Here is a 23,336-nt window from a genome sequence, read left to right as displayed (position 1 = left end):
ATACTTGGGTCAACTCATATCGAGGCTGCGGAGAATCTCTCACTGCTTCTTCACACTCCCACTGACCTCAGTCTTCCATGTACAACCAATCTGTTCCCTTTTCCTTAAAAGAAGACACCTGTTTTACAAATGGTCTGTACTATTTCAATTGATCCTTGTCACTGTATCAAGACAGTCTCTTTTCTCATGCCCCCTTTCACTTCTATACCATTTTCCATGTTGCTCTGTGTGCCTTCTATACTTTTCACCTTCAATAGCATCTATCCATCTTTTCTCGGAAACTCTAATGAAAAACCTCCCTGGACAACCAGGGATAAAAACAATGAGACATGACTAAAATAATTTTTTATTATTATAATTAAACATCTTTAACAAATCACTACTCACCCTTGAGGAATTTTTGCTCCAAGGTTAGGTGGAGAGTTGGCAGCCTGGGGAGTACTTGGCTGTCTTGGGTCCTTACTAGGTGGAGTTGCTGCAGTACAGCCAAGCAGTATCTCCTTAAAAACTGTTGTAGGTACAGACTGCACAGGACACATACTGGGAGAGGCCTAGAAGATACCAAACCAAAAGATATTAAAAGGAAGTCCCTAGTTAGGAAATAATAAAATGCTACCAAATTTAAGATCATCTGCTTAATACTAAACAAGCATAATACCATTGCCAAATAAAAAGAAACAGGAAAGTGAAACAAGTGACAAACTATACAATTAAGGGCTTTAAGACTGTAAATAAATCACTCCAGCTTTTCACAAAACTTATGTCTTCCTACAAAGGATCACAAGCTTATCTTTTTTCAGACCTCTGAACCACTGTGCCAGGAAAACAGTCAGGTGGCAATTACTTTAATAATGCAATGCAGAGGTGAACTTTTAAGTGACAGTTTTAAATGGTGGCAGCTTCACATGCATTCACTTTGGCATGACTTGAGTGCCCACCACGCACTTACTGCATAGTTTGGCAGGAGACCAGACCACATAGGACTCTTGTAGGCAGTGATGCCTATTTGGTACCCAGATAAGCCTTTGCAAGGCAATAAAAGTTGAGGACAGTTCTTGCTCTTATGTGGCTCATCAAGTCACAAAAGTCATCCCAAGCTGCAAAAAATATCAAGTTATGACAGGCCTGTGGGCAAAGTTGGGATACCTGTCCCCGTTCCCTTTTCAGGTAATTTTATCTTCACAAAAATGTAAGTATTGAATCCACTTCTTAACAGTTTATACCATTCACAAAAATAAACTTCCCACCATGAAAAAAAGAAAGGAGAAACTCAAGACTAGTCTAAGGCTGAACCAGGTGAAACCAATTCACCCATTTCACCAGGCTCCTCACATGTGCTTAAATTTTTAAGTCATATACCTTTCTCAATCATCTTGCCTTACCACCAAATCTAAACTTGAAGAATCTCCAAAGTTTCTTCGTCTTCTAGTTATTAACTTCTAAAGTTTGATTACAACTTCCACTAATAGGTTTTCTGTTTTGTTTTTTGTTTTTGAGACAGTCTCACTATTATCACCCAGGCTAGAGTGCAGTGGTGCCACCTTGGTTCATTGCAACCTCTGCCTCCAGGGTTCTAGCAATTCTCATGGCTCGGCCTCCCGAGTAGCTGGGATTACAGGCATGCACCACCATGCTCGGCTAATTATTCCTATTTTTAGTAGAGACAGGATTTTGCTATGTTAAGGCTGGTGTCCAACTCTTGGCCTCAAGTGATCTGCCTGCTTTGGCCTCCTGAAGTGCTGGGATTACAGGCATGAGCCACTGTGCCTGGCCAGCAGGTTTTCAAAACCTGACAATTTTGAATATATTTATATGTACTCTACTCATGAATGCTTTTCTCAGAAATTTACTTGACAGCCTTGAAAATACTAGCTAGCATATACTAAACAGACATATCTGAAAAATAAGAATTTAATCACTGGCAAAGTTTTGGCATAGTTTCAACTATTTTTAGGCACTCAATTATCTGATCATATATTACACTATTTCAGTCAACTCAATTTTGGTTAAATAGTACCTTAATGTTCTCCAGAAGGTGTTATGGTTGGTTTTGGGTGTTTTTTGAGTTTCCTAATCCTTTAAATGAGGAAATTAGTTTATTCCTAAAGTCCCTTTTGGTTATAATAGTTTACAATTCCCTGTTAATCTGAGGTTAATCTCCCAAAGTTTAATGCCAAATCATTTTGAAATGCTTATTCAAGGCTCAATTTTACCAATTATCTTTCCTCATATTGGTCACCTTCCTTATTCTGAGTATGTTTAGAATTGATGCACTAATACCTTTCCTTACTCTCCCAAGAGCAACATACCTAAGAAATTTGGATTATAAACCTAAGCATAAATTTTTACTCTGTATAAAATCAAGTCGCTCAAGTTAAAAAAAACCCTCCATCTCTCTAATTTCCCACACGTAATCAATAAACCAATAAATCTTGCCTCTGTTTGCAAAGTATGTATTGAATCTATCCATTTCTTTCTATGTCACTACTACTACCATCTTTCCCCTAAGCTACACATCTCCTAACCAACCTTCCTTCCATTCTTGTTGAATCCTCTGCATCCTACCCAAAATAGCTTCTACCACAGAGCAATCTCTATAAAACATAAATCAAATAAAATCATGGCAGTCCACTGCCTACAAGAATCCCATGTGGTCCAGTCTCCTACCCACTCCTGCTCCTCCCCCCCGCCCCATCTCTTTCACTGCCCCTCTTGCTCACAGTACTCTGACTACACTTGCTTCCTTTCTCATCTCCTAGTGTTCTAAGCCCTTTCTTGCCTGGGCCTTTGAACTTGTTATCTCTCTGGCTACATCATTTTCAGTGGCTGGTTGGTTCTCTCTGTTCACTCTCAAGTCTGTTAATATGTCACTCTCTCAGAATTTCTGATTACTCTTTCTGAAGTAGCATCCCAAAAGCCGTCCCTTACTCTTTATCATTTTTCTGTTTATACCTTTCATAGCCCTTATCACACCATGAAAGTACCTTTCACTTATTTATTGTCAGTCTCCTCACAATGGGACACACACTCTTTATGGGCAGAGGCCCTGCTCTTGTGTCCACTGTTATAACCTCATAAAACCAAACATACAGTGGATGCTCGATAAATAAGACTGGTGGAATGAACATACGAATGAGTGAATGCTGTTAGCATGTAACATTTCTAAATAGCTATAAATCAATAAGTCTTATGAGTTACCTGAAGTGACAGGAAGTGATGATCACCACTGTATATCAGTCTAGCATACACTAAATATGCAATAAATACTTGTTGGAAGGAGGGATGGAGGAACAGAGGGAAGGAGGGAAGAAAGGAGAAATCTGCTATTTTTACAAGGGTGATTCACCACAGCAAGGAGATTTGGAGAGCAGTGGCAACAGCACAGTGATGAAGAGTACTGGATTTTGGTGTTAGCCTTTGGTTTGAAATTCAGTCTCTAACACTTCCTAGCACTTTCTTCCCATGAAGTATACTTTATAGGGCTGTGCTTTTACCATAGTGCCTGGCACTAAAATCAATTTTAGAGATGAGCTGTCTTAAAGCAGAAAAACATTGCGAAAATTTTCTCAATTCTGTCACCGTGTGTTAGAATTAGCACAACTTAGCGTGCTTTTCCTTTAAGAAACTCAAGTATTTCCTTCTACAACTTTCCTAAGGTTTAGCTCAACAGGAACAGGACTCCAATTCCCAAACCCTTGTTCATGAGTGCACCTCTGCACTAGCCTCTGACTCAACAAAGGGTCAAAGTTTCTTCTTACCTGAAGAGTTTTCCCTGAAGGTCTTCTATACCAGTCATGGCAATAGTTCCTCCCTGCCAGCAGACGGAGATAATATAATTGAGTGTATGATAGAATTCTAAAAAGGACACTGCCGGCTCACATTCCTCAGCAGACTCTTTCCCAACTAACCAGGCAACGTCGTAACTCTGAGGAATAGTCTGCTAGGCAGAGAAGACCTTCAAGGAGCCAGGTATCACTGGCAAACAGGTTTATCTTAACCAGAAGTATTCATCAAGACAGTCAAGAGTCTTGCCTACCTAGTCCCAAATGCCTGTCTTCTAAAGACCACCCTAAAAGTGCCAGTCCAACACATCTGGGAAGTGCAAACACAGTGAGAATCGTGCTGAGTGCGTTACTGTACTCACCTTTCACTCAAACATTTTCAAAAACTTTCTTTCCCCACTGCTCCCTTTATCTCTCCAGCCCTCTTGAAATCTAGGCCAGGCCAGTGTATCCAAAACTCGTCTGATTACAAGAAATCACCCAGAACGAAAGATATTTACCGATATGAAATAATAGTTACAATACATTGCAAGGGAATCAAGGAGGCTACAAGAGTATGGTTTTTAGTTTTAAAAAACTAACAAAAAAAATCAGGTCTCTGTGATAAATACAGGGGGAGAAAAGAGACAGAAGGGAAGTATTTCAAAACGTAAACAGAGAGTCTCTGAGAAGTATGATTACAAGTGATGATTCTATTCTTTACTTTTCTAGGTTAACCAAAAATTTCAAAATGAGATGAGCTTCATAATCAAAAAAATATTTTCAAAAACTTCTGAAACCCAGGTAAAAATCCACCTTCAACTTCCTTTAGAATGACATGACTAGCATAGAGCTCAAGAGCTGCAATGTACATTTTTAAAACACTTAATTTAGTTTATCATTTTAGATGCCAAAGTTAAGAAACTTATCTCCAGGCTAAAGTGCAGGCTTATTTTTTTAATACCTTCTAATGTGCCCAACAATCAGCTCAATAGCACACATAGTATGGGCAACATGCTGAGAAAAATAAAAAAGTAATGCTTCCAGCCTTGTAAGAATTTGAGTCAAGGAGACAGGATCATATCATATATGTCTATATGCCCACATTTCACAAGTATCTCCTTGAAGGTTAGAAATTTACTTGCTCAAACACCTTTCCCATTGCTGACACACTCAACACTCTGAAGGCACCTTCCCCCAAGGGAGGTTCCCACTGACCTCAGTTCTGCTTGCACCCCAGATTGATCGCTCCACCATCCAACAGGATACGTCATTCCTATTCCCGACTCTTCATCTTCAGCAAGTCTCACAGCTCAGCTCTCCTTTTCATCATACTCCCAATTTACACTGACACATTCCCCATGACAGGCAACACACAACCAACTTCTCCAAACTGATATTTACTACTTCTAACTCTAGACTGCCAACAATTTCTCTAATGTTAAAACCTGACATAAAGAAATTATTATTATATCCTGTTTATCTCTCAGCTTCTAATACTATGGATTACTTGACAATATTGTCTCTGAGCTTGACATCCTCTGTGTAGTCCTGGCCACATTAATTACCCAGAGCCTTACTATCTGTTCCCTTCTAGACCAGGGACCCCTATTCCTCACCAGCTCAGCCCCTTTCTATACTGGGAGACTATATACTATCATAAATAATTGCCTGACCATGTCACTTGGGCTTCCTAAGCTAGAACTGTCATGTTCTTTGAGGTAGACATTCCATTTGTTCTACCTACTTCATTAGCTAGATTCCTGTGCTTCTTCAGTCCTAACACCTAGTCTTCCACCAAATCCAACTACTGCTGTCTCCTAAATAGCTCTCCACCCACTTAGCTACCGCCTCACCTCAAGCCTATTTATGATGTGCAATACAACTAACCTAATCAGTGCCCTCATTTCTATTCTCATGTCCTTCCCTCATCCATCATCTACAGAGCTTAAGTCAATCTCCTGAACAGAAAACCCCTGAACACCCCAGACACCCCCTCTTCATCTGCAGCATTAAACCCAAACTTCCTAACTCTGACCCTGCTTCTCTTTTCCATGCCTCCTGTACCCCAACCACAATGAAACACTTGCCCTTCACCAAACAAGACAAGTCCTCCCTGTCTCAGCTCTGCCCAGGCTGCTTCTTGAGGCACCTGCAGAGCTCCTGCCCAGAGCACTCCCCCTGCACTTACGGGAGCACTTTGGAAGTCTGTCTCCCTCACTATCCTATGGAATCTGAGACAGGAACTCCAGATACCTTTCAATCTCCAGGACCAAGTATCCACCACACAGTGAGTACTTAATACAGTAACTGTGGTTTCTTGAATGGATGTACTTGAAATTACCTTGTAAACTTTAAGGCAAAAATGAAAGGTAGTAAGACTGATTTCCATAATTAAGTCTTCATTCTTTCCTAAACAACCTGAGCCTCCACTCAAGAGGTCAAAGCCTATACCCTTCAAAGGAGGACAGAGGCTTCAGACACTGGTTTACAAAGCTTTTGGTGAAGTATCAAAGTTCCTGTTGCCTGTATACAGGCAAAGATTCAAGAAAGCCAATCAACCATCCTAGCTACCTACATAGACTCAAGTGTTTGTGTGGCACAGTGCTAGCTTTGGTTCTAGTCGATGCTGTAGTCCAGTCTGCCCTTAATCAAGAAACCTAGATTTATTCATTGGCTACCTGGCCCACTTCCCATGCCATTTCTCCTGGCCTTGGTCAGTTTTTAAATTTTCAACTCCAGCCTGGGGCAGAGCATTATAAAGGAGTTTTTGATAATTATAACACAGGAAACTATCCATGTGACAAGTGCATTTGGACTCCTAAGGTGCCAAAAAGTTATTTGTATTGGAATAGGTCCTAATGATTTAATTCACCTAAAAGAGAAATAGTCTTGGTCCAAATGATAACTATTTCAGAACAGAATTAAATCTGGTACCTGAACCCACAGTAACATTCACAAAAGCCTATACTTTTCTGGACAGAAATTAGTAATGGCAAACCAGTCACTTTCCTTGAAATACATTTGTTTACCCAATCATAAATGACCAATTAAATTCCTTATTATTGAGAAGGTGAGGATCCTATTTCAACACCCAAACTGCTCAGAATTCTAAGGCTCCTTCCCTCTTTTCATGCCAGGCATTGACACACACAACTCAGTTTACCTTTAAGAACACTTCCACATCGCGAAATTGTCACATCTATTGAGAATCTCCAGCAAATACCAAAAAATGAAACATTTTTACACAAAATAGTGAACCATAAACTTATATTATCTCCATCTCCTTCAGTGTAGAAATTATGGCCAAGATCTGGAACTAGCAGAGAACAGCAGACAGCAATATAACACTAAAAAAATTTGCCATGCAGCCAGGGGCAGCAGCTCACTCATGACTGTAATCTCAGCAGTTTGGGAAGCTGAGGCGGGAGGATCGCTTGAGCCCAGGAATTCAAGACCAGTCTGGTCAACATACCAAGACCCTGTCTCCACAAAAAACACAAAAATTAGCCAGGTGTCATGCATGGCACATGCCTGTAGTCCCAGCTACTATGGAGGCAGGAGTTCAAGGCTGCAGTAAGCTCTGGTTGCACCACTGCACTCCAGTCTGGGTGACAGAGTGAGATCCTATCTCTAAAAAAATTAAAATAAATAAATAATAAAAAATAAAAACTAGCTGTGCAATGTTAGAGTTAAGGAAAGCTTTACACAAGTGACATAAACAAAGGTTACCTCAGAGCAAGATTTTGCTTGTTTGGAAACCAGGGTTCCATTATTCTCAGAAGACTTGCGTTTTACAGCTCCAATTCTTGCAGAATTACCTAAAATATTTAAAAATAGGTTAAGTTGGCTTCCCTGTTTCTCTTAACGTGAGAACGGAGGAAAGGAAGAAGAAGAAAGATTTTAATAACGTATCTTACCACATGTCACAAGGTTATCGTGTACAACTTCAACATGAATCAGTGACGGATCAACAATTTTCAGTGCTGGAATCTTAAAAATAAATGAAACAAAGATACGGGAAAATAAAAAATGCTCAAGAACATACTGAAAATCAGGTTCATTAACATAACAATAGGAGTTTCTTACGAATAATTTCTTTTTAAAACAACTGTAATTATTTCTAGCCTATAAAATAATAAAGGTATTTAGTGCCTAGAAAATCATAAACGCTTTGTAGAGTTATCATGCTTTGTTGAGTTATCTTACAAAGAGTTATTGTTGTCTTTACCTCCTCACAGTTGACTTGAAGAGTTTTTGATGCTGGGTTTCCATTTACAACGGTTGCTGAAAACCACTGAGTAGACGGGTCCAAGCTATAAATTTTTACTTCTGAACCAACTAAGTTTTTGTCACCTTAAAAAATAAAATAAAATCTTAGAGCAATTTGCATTATCTCCCAATAGCAACATCATCCAGGACAATCTTTTCCTAAGTCTTTTTTTAAAAAATGCAAAAGTAAACATTAAAAGAATCACTACAAACATAAGATGACTGACATTTCAGAAAAGGTAGGAGAAAATTTAAACTTTTTATTTTCTATCGGACCAAAGTAGTATTAGACAATTCATCAAGACCTCACTCACTGTCCTGTGTAGTTTTAGAGGAATCAAATTCAGGAACCCCAACAGAAATACTATGTCTGATAATGTAAAAAACACAGAAAAAAAATGTATGATTGTAGAAACTCAGTAACATAAACGAGAAGATAAGGAGTATCAAATTAATGCCTTATCCATTTTATATGGCTGATATTCCAAACATACCAAATTCCACATCAAAATACAGCTGAACTTTAAAAATATCTACTTTTTCTTTTTTTTTTTTTTTGAGACAGGGTCTTGCTGTCACCCAGGTTGGAGTGTAGCAGTGTAATCAGGGATCACTGTAGCCTTGACCTCCTGGGTTCAAGTGATCCTCCTGCCTCAGCCTCCTGAGTAGCTGGAATTACAGGCATGTACCACCACACCGGGCTAATTTTTTTAAAAATGTTTTGTAGAGATCGGCGTCTCCCTGTGTTGCCCAAGCTGGTCTTGAACTCCTATCCTAGGCTCAAGCAATCCTCCCACTTTGGATGTCCCAAAGTGCTGGGATCACAGGCTTGAGCCACTGTGCCTGGCCCTACTTTACTGTTAGTTTCATATAATCCCTGAACTTTCCAAATTTCAGAGGTTTTAGCAACACACACATTTTTTGAATTTTAAATTTTAAAATTCTTAAAAATTTATTTTAGAAATAAAGAAAGAAATGGCCGGGCGTGATGGCTTACACTTGGCAGGCAGATCACTTAACGCCAGGAGTTTGACACCAGCCTGGCCAACATGGTGAAATAGTGAAACCTTGTCTCTACTAAAAATACAAAAACTAGCTGGGTGTGGTGGTGCATGCCTGTAGTCCTAGCTACCTGGAAGGCAGAGGTTGCAGTGAGCCAAGACAACACCACTGGCACTCCAGCCTAGGAACAAGACTGTCTCAAAAAAAAAAAAAGAAAAAAGAAAAAAGAAATTTCAATGAGCAAATGAATGAGAGGCTAAATCCTAGTTTCTCACAAGCTAATTATTGGTCAACTCGTGAACTATCACCACTAGATAATGCATATACCTTTTAAAAGATGGCTTTCATCTAAATGCTTCACAATCAAAGCTTGAAATTCTTTACTGACAATCTGATTATCCGTAAGAGAAAGTCGAAGACTGTTTACATCCTGAAAAATGAAAGATCATTACATGTGAAGGGTAACAGTTAATAAGAAGGGTTATTTAAATTACAGTGGGCTATTTCAATTGGTTAATCAAATGGGTTAAAGTAGTGTCAACAAACCATGTGATAGCCCAAATCATTCCAATTCCAGTAAACCAGATGGCTCAAAAAGTCCTAGACCATCAAATGATCACAGCTATAAGGCAGACTGAAGTAAAGTCATCCCAAGCTAGAAGCATGAGAAATATTAAGAGGAGCTCAAAGCATAATTTTAAATATGACTAACATTGGCAATGGGAAAAAAGTAAGCAAACAGCTGGTCAATCCAAGAAAAAAACACTCTGTATCCTAAATACTAGGGATGGGCAAATCACAATCCAAATCCAAGGGACAAAAAACACAGATATGACACACAAGAGACAGATGTATATGGTCAATTCATTGCAATTACGGTCTGGGTTTTTTTTTATTTTATGTAACACACTGCATGTACTATATTAATACACTGTGTAACCTACTAGCACGGGTAGATGACCATAACTGAGAGTTAGTTTATTCATCAATCAGAAAAATGTTTCCTTAATCAATGTTCTCCAAACCTTTTGACACATTGTAAAGATTAACTCCAGAGGTACACATATCTCTTTCCACCGAAGTCCACTGATAATGGGCAGTCCTTTTTTCCATATTCCCATTAGTAAACCCATGGCTGTGCCCAGTGGCCACTCTGGGGATGAGCAAGCATGCACCCATGATGGCAATTTTAGGGAAAATCTTGAACCACATCTCGGCCTGGTTACCTAGGCCAAAACCCTATTTTCTAAGGCCCCTTAAAGCTGACCAAGCTTCACCTCCCTTCCCGGTAAGAAACTGCTGTTTTTAACAACTCATCTCACACAGATTCATTTAACCTAACTAGTATTACAAACGCATTCTTTTTTACAAAAAGGGAGGTGGGGGGACAAACAGAAAATCTGAATGAATAGCCTAAGGCGTCAGAGTAAGCCAGTTCTGAAACATTCAATTCTTGGCAGCAGCTCCATTCTTGGCACTATTCCACAGTCTTCTGGCTTTGTGTGCACACCCAGTTATGATAAATGTAATACAGAAACTGTCAATAAGAATAACCTGCCAAACCGAATTCTAGCAGGGCAAAGAAAAAACAGTGCTAAACACAGAAGCCCTTCCCAGTATCAGGGCTTTATGCTTTTCTGCCACTGTGAAATGGATAGTGACCAAGAATGGGTCATCCATTTTTCCCACTGGGAAGGATAACTAGTCTGTTAAAGAAGCTGTGCTGGAAAAATGTATTTCTTTTGCCTAGTAACATTAGAAAAACCTAGGGTCTCCATAAGAGATCAACATTAATTACCAGAATGGGTTAGTTTTTGTTTTTTTTCTCATGCATGTATTATTTATGCGAGTTCAAAAAATTTAATTATATTCTCCAATTCCCACTACAAAATGAAAGTACACATCAACGGAAAGAGCTGCAAAGGGCTTCAATAAAGTAGAAAAATATTAGGCTGCCTAGGAGAGTTTAGGGCTTAACGGAAGTGCAAGATGGTTGTCCATCTTTTTCTCACCCACAGATAACTGAGTAAAATTCAATCTAAAGACGGACCTTAACTTTCAACCCCAATTTCTGCACATGCCAAATGATTTTCAGGTGCTCTGTGCATTATCTAGAGCAAGTATCCTACTGAGGTAATCACATCCCCCAACGTGGAATTTCGTACAGCCTACTGTGATCACCCGTATCTACAAGATAATTCTCTGAAGTACTAAACTTTGAAAACTCAACATCACTAAAAGTCAAGACCACACATTATGGTTCTCCCAGTTAATTATATATTAATATTGTATTAATGACAACATTCACACTGATGGCTCACAGCCCCTCTTCCCGAGAACAAATATAAACTTACTAATTTAGATGTTTCTTTTTCAATCCCAAGAAACAAAACTAGGGTTCTACCTTAACTGAAAACCTTAAATACAGGAAAGATGTAAATTCAGAAAACAGCACTAAGAATAAAAAATTCCTTTTATCACTCAGTAAAGCAGAATATCCACAACCTCCCTGTATGTTATTTGATCCCTGCAAGCAAGTCAGTCTTCCTTTTAAGGCAGGAAAAATATCAAGATGGGTATAACATAAGAACTAAGAACTTGTGTCTGAAATTAACTAAGTGAAAGCATCTTTCTCTGTTCCATTACTTAAACATTATAAAATAAGGTTCAGATTATGAATCCTGTCTTCACTCACTTTCCAGATATGGAAGTGATATGGATGAGACTCAAGTAGAGGAAAAGCCAGTGCTTTGGGCTTCCCAATACAGGCTTGGCAACCTGGTAACCACTGACTCCAAACTACTTTTAGCAAATAGATTTCATAGTTCTATACCCCAAAGAAACAAGTCAGGTATGAAGTCACAAAACAGAAGGTGGTAAAGAAGATTATTCAGCTTTATAAATGATATCTAAAAGATGAATATTATTATAATGTGTGTTTGTGTGCATGCGTGCAGTCTATTCTCATCATTTGCAGTAGTTATGTTTTATCAAGTTGCAAAAAACGTTTTATTAGCAAATACTGAAACATTGCTCCTAGAGGAAATACAGGTGTAGGTTCCTTCAAGCCTCTGGTCACATTTTCATCAACCAATTGACACATAATCTTGTTTTATGTGTTTCTGTTGAAAGACATCTTATTTAATATATACTGCTTACGCACTAACCTTGAATTCACAGCTAAGAGCACTATAACTCAGATGAACGAAGCTTATCTAACACATGTATTTTGTTCTTAAGACACATCATGGCACTTCAGCACTGCTTTTGGGGGCCATTTTAAACAGTGAAATCACCAAAAAAAAAAAAAAAAGCACAAAAGTGCAGCACTAAATAGACTGCAAAAAGCACACTTGTTTACAGCATAAGTGAAACAAGGTGGAACATCACCTTATTTAACCTTAGCTAGGAGCTGGGAACCTGCATCATGCAACTCAAATTATTTGCAGCTCTGCAAGTACTGGTTAATGACCATGAACCACCACAAGTATTGATTTGGGGTTACAAATATATTTTAGCAAGTAGGTAAATTCACAAACATAGAACCTACAAATAATGAGGATTGCTTGTATATATGTATGCATGAGTGTCTATATATGCATGCACATATATGTATATAAACAACGGTCTACTTTTAAATATTATTTTCATATCACCTAAGTGTTTCCATACACACACACCATCAACTATAATGCCCTTGTCCTTTCAGCCGTAAATGGACAGCAATAACCCAAAAGCTAACACTGAGGAATGATGTCTAACACCTAACTGCTGATGGGATGGGTTCTTTCCTGTTAGGTATTTAAATTAGAGCAATCAACATCAATATACAGTTGGCCACTGAACAACACAGGTGTGGACTGTGCAGGCCCCCTTATAAACAGATTTCCTTCCACCTCTGCCACCCCTGAGATTGCAAGACCGAAAGCCTACTCAACATGAAGACAAGGACAAAAACCTTTATAATGATCTACTTCCACTTAATGAATGCTACATGTATTCTGCTTATGATTTTAATAACATTTTCTTTTATCTAGCTAATTTTATTGTAAGAATACAGTGTATAATACATATACAAAATATATGTTAACCAACTGTTTATCAATAAGGCTTATGGTCAACAGTAAGCTGTTAGTAGAGTTTGGAGGGAATCAAAGTTACATGTAGATGTTTTACTGTGCAAGGGGTAGGCATCCATAATACCCACACTATTTAAGGTTCAACTGTACTTTGCTTCTCATGTTAAAGGAGTTCGTATTTCTGTTTCTAAGGTTTACTACTGTTTCTATGTTTTACCTGTATAGGCTTCAAAAGGTCTTTAGAAAGAAATACTCTTTGTTGATCTCCCAGAAAGCGAATAGAAGTTATGGATCCCAAACCAGCTTTGTCCAACAGAGGTTTGTACATCTAAAACAAAAGAAAACACTTTAGCATCATAACTGCTGTCAGCATAATTCTGAAAATAGGAACTGTCAATTTTCCATACACAGAGAAAGTGATAAAGCCACTAATTTTTTTTATTTACTGCAAGTTATCTCATAACAACTATCTATGCAGCCATAGATAATACAATTTTTATCCAAACCCAATAATTTAAACCAGATAGACATTTGGGAGTTATTAATATTCAAGACTGGGTCCACAGATTCACGGTGTCCCAAAAATTTATGCAAAAACTGTTTGTATGCACACTTTTCTGGGGAGACAGGCCTGTGTTTTTAACCAGTTCTAAACAGCTGGAAAAAAAAAAATACAAAGAGCAAAATAAAACTTTAACCACAACCCTCATCTCTCAAGAATCTCCATAGCCGCTCTTTTCACTCATGGGCAAAATCAGATCACAATCGGATCAGCCTTCAACCATTCTCCCGGCCTTTCCAAACTATCCAGATCCAACCTTCCCTCCTTGAAGCACCAGCTCAAGTCCTATAAAGACTAAAGTGCCCTCTCCAGACAGCACTCACTCTTCTCTTTGATTGCACCACACTTTACAATGTGGATATAGCACAATCATATACTGACTTATAGTATCTTTAAAGCCAAAAAATATAATAATCCAGAGGGAACCTTAAAGATCATAAGATCAAGACTGGAAACCCTACAGAGAGCAAGGCAACAGCTACTATTCGGCTCCAGCCTATTGCTGCCATAAGGCTCCAGTGTTGCCATTATCTTGTAGATTTTTTAAGAGACAATGGAAATCTAGATTTTTAGATGTATTCTCCACATTTTTTAAAGTAGGCAATTAATTCAAATGTTTTGAAAGTACTGCAAGGGCCAAACCAAACAGATCTATATGTTTGCATATGACTGCTAGTTCCTGCCTTCTGACCTAGACATTCCCACTACTACCTCCATCCCCATTTGTCAAGTGAACATGAGGTCCAACAAAGTCAAGGGACTCGCTCAGAAGTGCAGAGTTCTTAAAAGGGCTGACAGGAGATCCTGGGAGCTTTTCTGACTTTCTGGCATTACGTTTACATATTCCTTGTTTTACCCACAATGGATAAAATGCCCTCTTCTCAGGAGTTCAATAAGCCAAAGTTTTACTCACTATTGCAGGCCACTGTACAATTCGTTCAGAAATTTCAGGTGACTTTCGTTCAGCTAAAACCAAGTTATGTTCTACTAAAAATGCTCTCCTTAGAAGGCTGTAGACTTCTATCCATCTTCTTTTTCTCCAAGATTCCCCATCAAATTCCACACACACCTAGACAGACAAAATTGGGGGGCAGGGGAAGCAGATTCAATTTATGAAAATAAGCATTACAAATGCCCCAGTTGAACTATACCTTCATTATTCTATTTGAATCTTTTATCTGGCTGTGCTTTCCCCCTTCCAGCTCCCTCACTTCCTGTCACAGCCCACAATACATAATCACACATGAACCAGGCTTTGGCTCCCAACTCACTTTGGGATGCAGAAGTCAAGGCTTTTTGGGCCAGTCTCTGTCCCTAAAGTAAACCCCTGGGAAGCCCAGAAACCAAACAACCCCTACTTATCAGGTGTTTACATACATTAATTAGACATCTGAGCTTTTGGAATTGGAAGACAAAAATTTGAAACTCAAAGATGTACTTAATAAAACTGCATTGTAATTCTCTGTTGACAATATAAGTGGGCTTAAGACGACCCCCCCATCACCACAATCCACCACCTGCTTTTGAATTCCTCTGGAATGAGTAGAATTTAGCACAAGGCCTAATATATAGCACATCTTCAATATCCCTTTCAGTTGAATAAGCTAGGAAATTTACCACAGAATTTGGAGTCTAAAACTACTTGTTTGATAACATAGAAACAAGTGATTAACAAAATGACCACAGAGTTTTTCAGAACTACCTCCAGCTTCTTACATGAAAGTTATACTACCTTGAAATATTGTTTTCCAAGTAATTGTAATGTTTTCTGCTTCTGACCTGCATAATACTTTTAACCCTAAGGCTACAACTCTTAAAATTTGTATACATATTTAAAGACATCAAAAAAATTCAGTCTGAAAGTGGGCTTCTGGGAGTGATCTATGAGTAGGAATTGTTTACAAAACCATAAAACTCAAAGTCATATAAAAGCACTGAAACACTCCAGCTTCCTTAACCCATTATGAATATGCTACCCCCTAACTTATTCTAGGTCCTCTTTAATGCTTTTTGTATTCTACCAACGACAATAAACTCCCTCAATATTCAGTGTAAAAATCACTGTTTTTATTTGATTTAAAATTCCTCCTCTTACTAAAGAGGTCTCTGATTTTGGTTTCTAGGAATTAGTTAATACATGTATCATCTATCAAATCTGTTCATAATTTTACAGACATCACTCATACATCCCTTTTCAACCTTCAGTTTATTAACTAGTTAACTTCATCTATCAGAACACAATCCATAGCCTTGCCTCAAACAAACCTTCCCTTATCAAACCTCTCTCTCCCAAGAGAGGTCCCCTTACTAATTGTACTCAAAGTTTTGTACTTTTCCATCTTAGCTCTTATCCACACTTTGCATTATTTATTTGTGGTTAACTGATTGACAAATAAATTCTAATAGGTCAAAGTCTGTCTCTGCTTTTGCTTACCACTGTATTATCACTGGTATATGGAAACTAATTGGCACTCAAATACTTGTTAGAATAGATTAATGAATAAATTTCCCTCTGCATTGGGTTCCTATCTTGTTTCTCTCATCTGCTTAGAAGGCACTAAATTCCCACATTAGCCCCAATCCCAAACCTTCTCCAGTCTACAGGATAAAAATAAACGAAATCTAAGATCTATCCTACCCTTCTCAGCCAACAAAACATGCATCCCTAACTTCCCAGGCAACTTTACCTAGGAAACTACGTATCTTCTTGGTATTTTAGGCTTTTAACTTTGCAGTTATTACTGAACACTTTCTGAATCAGAATAAATGTGAACACCCACGTGGCAAGGCCCACGTACGTTTCTCCCTAGTTATATGTTTTCTATCACTGTAATCAACCAAATGGTCTTTCATAAAGGTGGGCAGAGACTGCCTATCTTCCTTTCTGTTTCCTAGCCACAGAATCCATATGCTCTGACATCTCCCCTCAATTGGCTAGTCTTTCTGCTCCATATTCACATCAATCTCAAACTCAACCAAGCTTTAGGTAGACAGTTTTCTTATTTATCAGCAATGTGGTATAACAGGAAAGAGCACACACAAATTCCAGATCCAGATTTAGAGATCTTGAATTCCCAGGTACACTGAATCTCTCTTAGAATGATTTTACATATATAAAATAAAATACTTATGATTACAAAGGAAACCAACTAACCTGCACCCCAGGTTAAGAACCCTCACTTAGAAAATCTAAGTTCTCTCAATGTTTTTCAAAATGAAAATGTAACACCTCTCATTGCATAGTTAGGCATATTTTAAAAGACAGCGTATGTAAAGTGTCTGGCAAGACAACTAGGTAGTTTTAATACCTCCATGGTTAATTCAAATCTTATCAAGGTATCATTAAGTTGGAGGAAGGGGAAAGAGAGTCTTCAACACGATTATCTAATATCTATTCAGCAAAAAAAAAAAAAAAAAAGTGCATCATTAAGAAGGATTAAGATCTTAAGTGGTTTCCCAAAACTTAAGCAACATCACAGTTCTTACCAGATCACTAACTAAAGCTTAAGATAACCCTAAACCAAAAGTCTGACAGGGCCCCTTTTCATATCCCAATTTTTGAGTGATTTGAAAAAAAAAAAAAAAAGTTTAGCTCCTTAAAAACAATTTAAGTTTATGACTTTCAAATATTACGCTGTATTAGCCAAAAATCACATTATTTTGGTTTGGAAAAAAATGACTTTAAAAAATATATAAGAAAACCAACAAGTTGTGAGTTTTCTTCAATATTGTTCAAAAGTTTCCTATCAAAACCATGTACGTCAGTCAGGCATGGTGACTCACACCTGTAATCCCAGCACTTTGGGAGGCCAAGACAGGAGGATCACTTGGGTCCAGGAGTTCTAAACCAGCCAAGGCAACGTGGGGAAACCTCGTCTCTACAAAAAACACAAAAATTAACCAGGAGTGGTGGTGCCCACCTGTGCTCCTAGATATTCAGGAGGCTGAGGTAGGAGGATTGCTTGAGCCAAGGAAGTTGAGGCTGCAGTGAGCTATGATTGTGCCACTGCACTTCAGCCTGGGTGACAGAGACCCCATTTCCAGAAAAAACAAAGCATCTTTCATTTGTGCCTTGAGGTCTGAGGTTTTACATTTAATGACATCCCCCAAAAAAACCTCTTCTGTGGACATTTCTACAAAAAGACACTTATTTTATTTTTTGAGAAAGAGTCTCAATCTGTTGCCCAAGCTGGAGTGCAGTGGCGTGATCTCAGCTCACTGCATACTCTGCCTCCCAGATGCAGGTGATTCTCGTGCCTCAGACTCCCAAGTAGCTGGGATTACAGGTGTGTGCCACCACACCTGGCTAATTTTTGTATTTTTAGTAGAGACTGGGTTTCACCATGTTGGCCAGGCTGGTCTTGAACTCCTGACCTCCTGACCAGATGATCTACCCGTCTTGGCCTACCAAATTATTGGGATTACAGACGTGAGCCACTGCGCCTGGCCTAAAAAGACATTTAAATTCAGTAAGAACATTTTTCAAGTCAATGTTTCCCCAACAGAAAATCTCTGATACATGAATTAATATTATATCTAATAAACTAATATCAAAATCTCCCACTCTTACCATACTCTCATCTCACCTGACTATATGATTATAAAAGCCATCAGAAACACCAAGGAAAATGTTTCCAAGTTTAAAAGTAGGAGCACAAAATGATATGGTTTTTAGACAAATTTTTAATTACATGTCTATTTTATGCCTCGCACTACAATGCAGGATACCACTTAATTCACTACTCCACAAAGAAATTAATTCCTTGTGCTTCCACTTATGTCTTCTTATGCCTAAATGTTTGTCTAAGATCCCAAGGTCCAGCATTCAATTAAAAAGGGTAAACAGTTTTTATACTGTGCTAGAAGTTTTTTCATTTTATATGGCTTGACTGGCAGCAGATTGCACTAACATTAAAGTTTCAATGGTGTGCAAAAATGAAAGGCTAGGCATTGGTCAAGGCACCCAACTGCTGACAATAGCAGGAAATGGTACATACAGATGGCAAGAACTAATTGCCTGCTAAGGACACCTGTAAGGACTAAGAAGCGGCATTAGACTCAAGGAAAAGGTAGGCTTCAAAGAAGAAAAGGACAAGTTAAGGAAGCAGGGCATTCCCAGCATGCATAATTATGTGAACAAAATCAGCTAGGAAGCAACTCATTTCATACTCAAGTAGAAAGAGCAGGATAAATAAGATTAAAGCAGTCTTTATAGCCACATCTAATTAAGATCTGTTGTTATTCCAGATGAAGAGAATACTACTGCCTCATCAGTAGATTCTTTCTAAACTGTTTCTCCATAGAAGAGGTAATAATTTTATGATTCCTTCACTTATCCATTCAAATAGTTGAGCACACACTACATGCCAAGCAGCGTTCTAGGTGCTAGGGATATAGAGGCTAGCAAAATAAAATGCTCTAACCTCGCTCTACCTGAATATTAAAGCCTAGTGTTTAAGGTCTGGAGACAAACTCAAGTTACTTAATTTCTTTAAGCCTCAGATTTTTGACACTAAAAATGTAGTTTACCATCTAGGATATTTGTGAGGATTAAATGAAGTAATCGCCACATAATATCCACTTAATGATTATTTTTTCTTTGCTAAATCCTGATGTAACCATTTAATCATAGTTATCTACTGTTACTATGTCTTCACCTTAACTTCTCTGTAACCAACTACTAGACATACTATCTTTTCGTCATCTAAGTAAGTGATTTGGTTACAAAGTCTCTCTAGGTGAAACAAAGTTAACAAGGCTTGGCCTCATTAATATCATCCAAAACTATCTAAACAAGCCAGTCTAGACAGACTTGTATTTGTCCTAATAATAGAAGAACGGTTACATACTACTTGAATGTTAATAAATAACATTCATCTCAGCCCCCTCACCCCACCCCCATCCCACCCCCCAAAAACTTAATGCCCCTAAACCCTAGCGTAAGCATGGTCTTGGTTACTTGGTTCCTGCCTCCATCTCACCAAGCACAAATTGGTTTTGGTGTTTTGAGCCCAGGAGTTCCAGACCAGCCTGGGCAACAAGACCCCCCAATTCTAAAATCAAGGCAAAATAAAATCCTGGTTTTTTTTAATGCAACATGGCCCCCAAACTTAACATCTGCTACTCAACTAAGGAATGTAGTGATAAATCATGACTAGAAAAGAGACAGAAGATTGGCATCTTACATGAGAGTTGAGTTGTGATGTGTACAAGTAAGGCAAAAATCCAACCTAGCCAAAATTGTTTTTGACATGAATTCCCAGTTGTCTTCAGGTTAGGCACCAAAGTGCAGTGGAGAAGACACTCGGCCCAATCTGGATTCGCAGCCTCCCTTAGCAGCTAATTACGCAAATCTGGACAAGATTCCTTTTCCTAAATCTATTTCCTCATTCTGAAAATGAAGATATCACCACCTCCTCAAAGGCTGGGGCAGAGGGAGGAGATTTAAAAAATATATACATGTGAAGTTCCTCCTAGATTGCCTGCCTAACCCAACAGGTCCTCAATCACTGCCAGAGAAGGGAAGGGAACGCCTAGTCTCTCAACATCTGCCAAAGAACTAAAGACTGGAAAGTTTAAATAAAATCTTGTTTCCATTCAAATCACATAAAAACAAATACACTAGAGAAAATTTTATTTGGCAGGCGAGATAAACCACAACAAGCACGACTGACATCTAGTACACAAAGCCCATCTTACAGAAAGGTTATAAGCCCAAAGCAAAAAGGTTGGCCATTCTTGCACCACAACATATTATCTCTATAAACATCAAAACCTGATTTGGAAGGAGAATGAGCGGAATGGAGGAAAACACCAAACCTCACAGCCTATGACAGGGGCTCTGCTGTGGCACAGCTCTTGATCACTGGCCTGATAGTTAAGAGGGCAGCTTCTAGAGTAAAACTTCCTGGGTTTGACAGAATACAAGCTATGTCAATTCCTACGTATGTGTCCCTGGCAAGATGCTTAATGTCCCTCAGGCACAGTAGTTTCATCCATAAAATGGGGGCAATATTAGTACCTACCCCCAAGAACTGCTATAGGATTAAACGAGATCATAATTGTGAAGTGCTTGGCACACGGTTAAATGCTCTTCGGTCACTCCTCCTTTTCAACATGAGACAAGGCACAACACCGAAGCTTTAAAACATGCCTAACAGCATACCCCTTTCCTACAACTCTTTGCAGATAAATACTAGTTTGGGCATACGCTGTCACCCTCAAAGTGTTCAAATGAACAGTGTTTCAGAAATCAACATATAATCAACTGCCAATGCTAAAACTTGCTGCCTTTATTTGAACATAGTTTAAGAAAAAGCAAAGATGACGGCCAAGTGAAGATTTTGAAACACATCCACCACGCAGGGTGGAAATATCTTCTGTTCTGACAAGCTTCCTTCAAGTTATCACCACTTTGGAGTCTTTGTTAGTAACCTTTTTTCAGTTATTTTTGCACAAAGGAGTCTTTGTTGGTACAATGGCTTCCTCACTGCTTGTTCCCAGACAATCCTTTCACACCAATACTTCTATTAGGGATCACAATCAGAATTCATCTGTCTTTGAAAAGATCTAACAGAAAAAGGTTCTGAGTGTCATAATGATTAAAAAAAAAAAAAATCACTGGCCGCACTTGTTCCCAATTCTCTGCCTCCCCTCAAGCGTCCAAGTGCGGTATTTCTAATCCAGTCCTCCAATATACCATATATGGGACAGCTCCACCCCATCCCTCCATATATAGTCATAACCCACACCCACCCACAGGCTCATCACAGACAACCAGGAACCCACTCCTGCCCTGACCCACCATATACGGACAAACACCCACCCTAATACGCCAAACAGAACTTAAGCTCCTCCCTCTACACGCACTTCATTTTTAACAAGTCTGAAAGTTTTTTTTAAAAGTTGAGTGAATAAATTAACAGGAACAAACAAAACCAGCTGAAAGTACTTCCAAGCACTAACCCTCAATTCTTAATGACTCCAAACGTCACCTACAGGCCCAACCTAACGCTAACAAAAATACTCCTCCTCCTCTGCAGTAAAGATGAGACAGTCCTAGTGGGACACAGCACCGGCATTAATGAAGCGTGTCTAAACAACCCTAAGCCCATTATTAAAGCCAAGCAGCCAGGAGCTGTGGGCCAAACACAACTCGGCTCTATACAACCATTCCAAAGACTTTCAAGATCTAGCTTCCTGCACCTTCAGATCATATGCCAACTTTCTGGTCTCTGTTTTCAGAAAACGGAAGGAGGGAACCGATAGTCGCGTTACCAAGGTAACTGCGAAACGTCCGGCGGCAGAGGCCCGGAGCCGCCTGTACCTTCAGATCCTTCTTGGTAACGTCGGTGTGGGAGACAGCTCGAATGGTCCCGGAGAGCCAGGGCCACTCGGCGACGCGCTCCACGTCCCAGCTGTCGTGGCTGCCGTCGCTGCCGTCGGCTGCGGACAGACTGAGAAACCTCTTCCCCACCAATACCGGCCAACTTTCTCCGAGCGTGAGCACCATGGTTTCCACGCCTGCAGGAAGAGCTCCTCCCTGCAAAAACACAAAAACAAAATGCGACGGGGGCGGCCGGTGGGAGGGGGCCGGGCGGAGACAGCAGAAAGGGCGGGCGGAGGGCGCCGAACCCGAGGGAGGACGCGGCCCCGGGCGGACCCGCACCGAGCCCCCCTCCTGCGCCCTCCCCCGCCACACACCCGGGCCCCAGCGCCGCGTGACCCTCGCTCTCCCAAGTTTGGCTTTTCTAACAGCTCAAACGCAAACGCAGAGGGAGTGAGGGAAGAATTATCTGCGGCTCGAGTGGATTTGAAAGTGCTCAGCCCCCAGCCCCGAAAAGAAAAGGCCCCTGGTGCGGAGCGCCGGTCCCGGGCGGCTGGGTCCCCGCCCCGGGCGGCCCCGCGGGGGAGGGTGGGCGAGCCCGCGATTCCGCACTTGCCCCGCCGCCCCGCCCCGGCGCCCAGCTCCCCGGCCCCCGACCCCCGACCCCCCGGCGCCCGTCTCCCGGGCCTGCGCCGCTGCCAACGGTCGGCGGGCCCATGTTTTCGGCGCTTTCACCTTTCTTCCCCCTCTCCCCGCAGCCGAGGCCGCGGCGCTCTTACCCCGCCTCCCGCCTCCCTGAGTCACCGGCGGCAGCCGCCGTTTCCAGCCGCCTAGCCGACTCCAGCACTGACTTGGTTCAAGAGCTCTCACAAGACACGCACAGCCTCCCGGACCCGCCCCCTCGGAGCCGCTTCCGCCGCTCATTGGCTGAGACACAGGAGCTGGGCGAGGCTCCGGGGGAAACAGACCATCACCATTGGCCCCCCGGGCGAGGGCGGGGCCAGAGAAAAAACAATTCCTTGGCTGCCTCCTCCCTTTCCCCTCCCCCTTCCGACTCCCGGGCGACCCCCATTAGGTTAAAGTACACAGAGAATAAGCGAATGATCCCTCCGCCACAGGCCCATTCTTTCCATTTGTTGCCTAACAGTATGCAAAAAAAAAGTCCCGCGAAATCGGTTATTAACTTTGGGCCCCGGAGGAAAATTGCTGTGGCGCATAGATAAGACTGAATGGCGAGACCCTGAGCTATAAGTGCCTATTGGATTGTTCCTCAAGTGCGTAGGCTGTCGACCGAAGATGAGCCTTCCACTTGGCGGAAGAATCTCACAGGAAAG

General features: G+C 40.3%; 1 protein-coding gene across 5 annotated transcripts in view; it reads right to left on the bottom strand.

Annotated features, from left to right (window-relative positions):
* Nucleotides 1-22,927, bottom strand: part of KDM3A (lysine demethylase 3A) — a 50,823-nt gene extending 27,896 nt beyond the window's left edge. For 4 of the 5 annotated variants that reach the window (XM_030827535.1, XM_030827537.1, XM_030827536.1 and 1 more), the window contains exons 1-9: nucleotides 22,782-22,927; nucleotides 22,003-22,218; nucleotides 14,590-14,745; nucleotides 13,332-13,442; nucleotides 9,363-9,465; nucleotides 7,993-8,117; nucleotides 7,682-7,754; nucleotides 7,494-7,582; nucleotides 388-551 (exon numbers count right to left, since the gene is read on the bottom strand). In XM_030827535.1, the coding sequence (XP_030683395.1) occupies nucleotides 388-551; nucleotides 7,494-7,582; nucleotides 7,682-7,754; nucleotides 7,993-8,117; nucleotides 9,363-9,465; nucleotides 13,332-13,442; nucleotides 14,590-14,745; nucleotides 22,003-22,188 (1,007 nt within the window). In that variant the 5' untranslated portion in view covers nucleotides 22,189-22,218; nucleotides 22,782-22,927. Of the gene's footprint in view, nucleotides 1-387; nucleotides 552-3,758; nucleotides 3,812-7,493; nucleotides 7,583-7,681; nucleotides 7,755-7,992; nucleotides 8,118-9,362; nucleotides 9,466-13,331; nucleotides 13,443-14,589; nucleotides 14,746-22,002; nucleotides 22,219-22,781 lie in introns of those variants that run through there. The other variant, XM_030827539.1, reaches the window with a different exon arrangement.
* Nucleotides 22,928-23,336: the final 409 nt, after the last annotated feature.

This window comes from Nomascus leucogenys, chromosome 14 (genome assembly GCF_006542625.1).
Source record: "Nomascus leucogenys isolate Asia chromosome 14, Asia_NLE_v1, whole genome shotgun sequence".
Taxonomy (NCBI): Eukaryota; Metazoa; Chordata; class Mammalia; order Primates; family Hylobatidae; genus Nomascus; species Nomascus leucogenys.
Note: the sequence above shows the minus strand (reverse complement) of the source record. Positions and strands in the feature narration are given on the sequence as shown.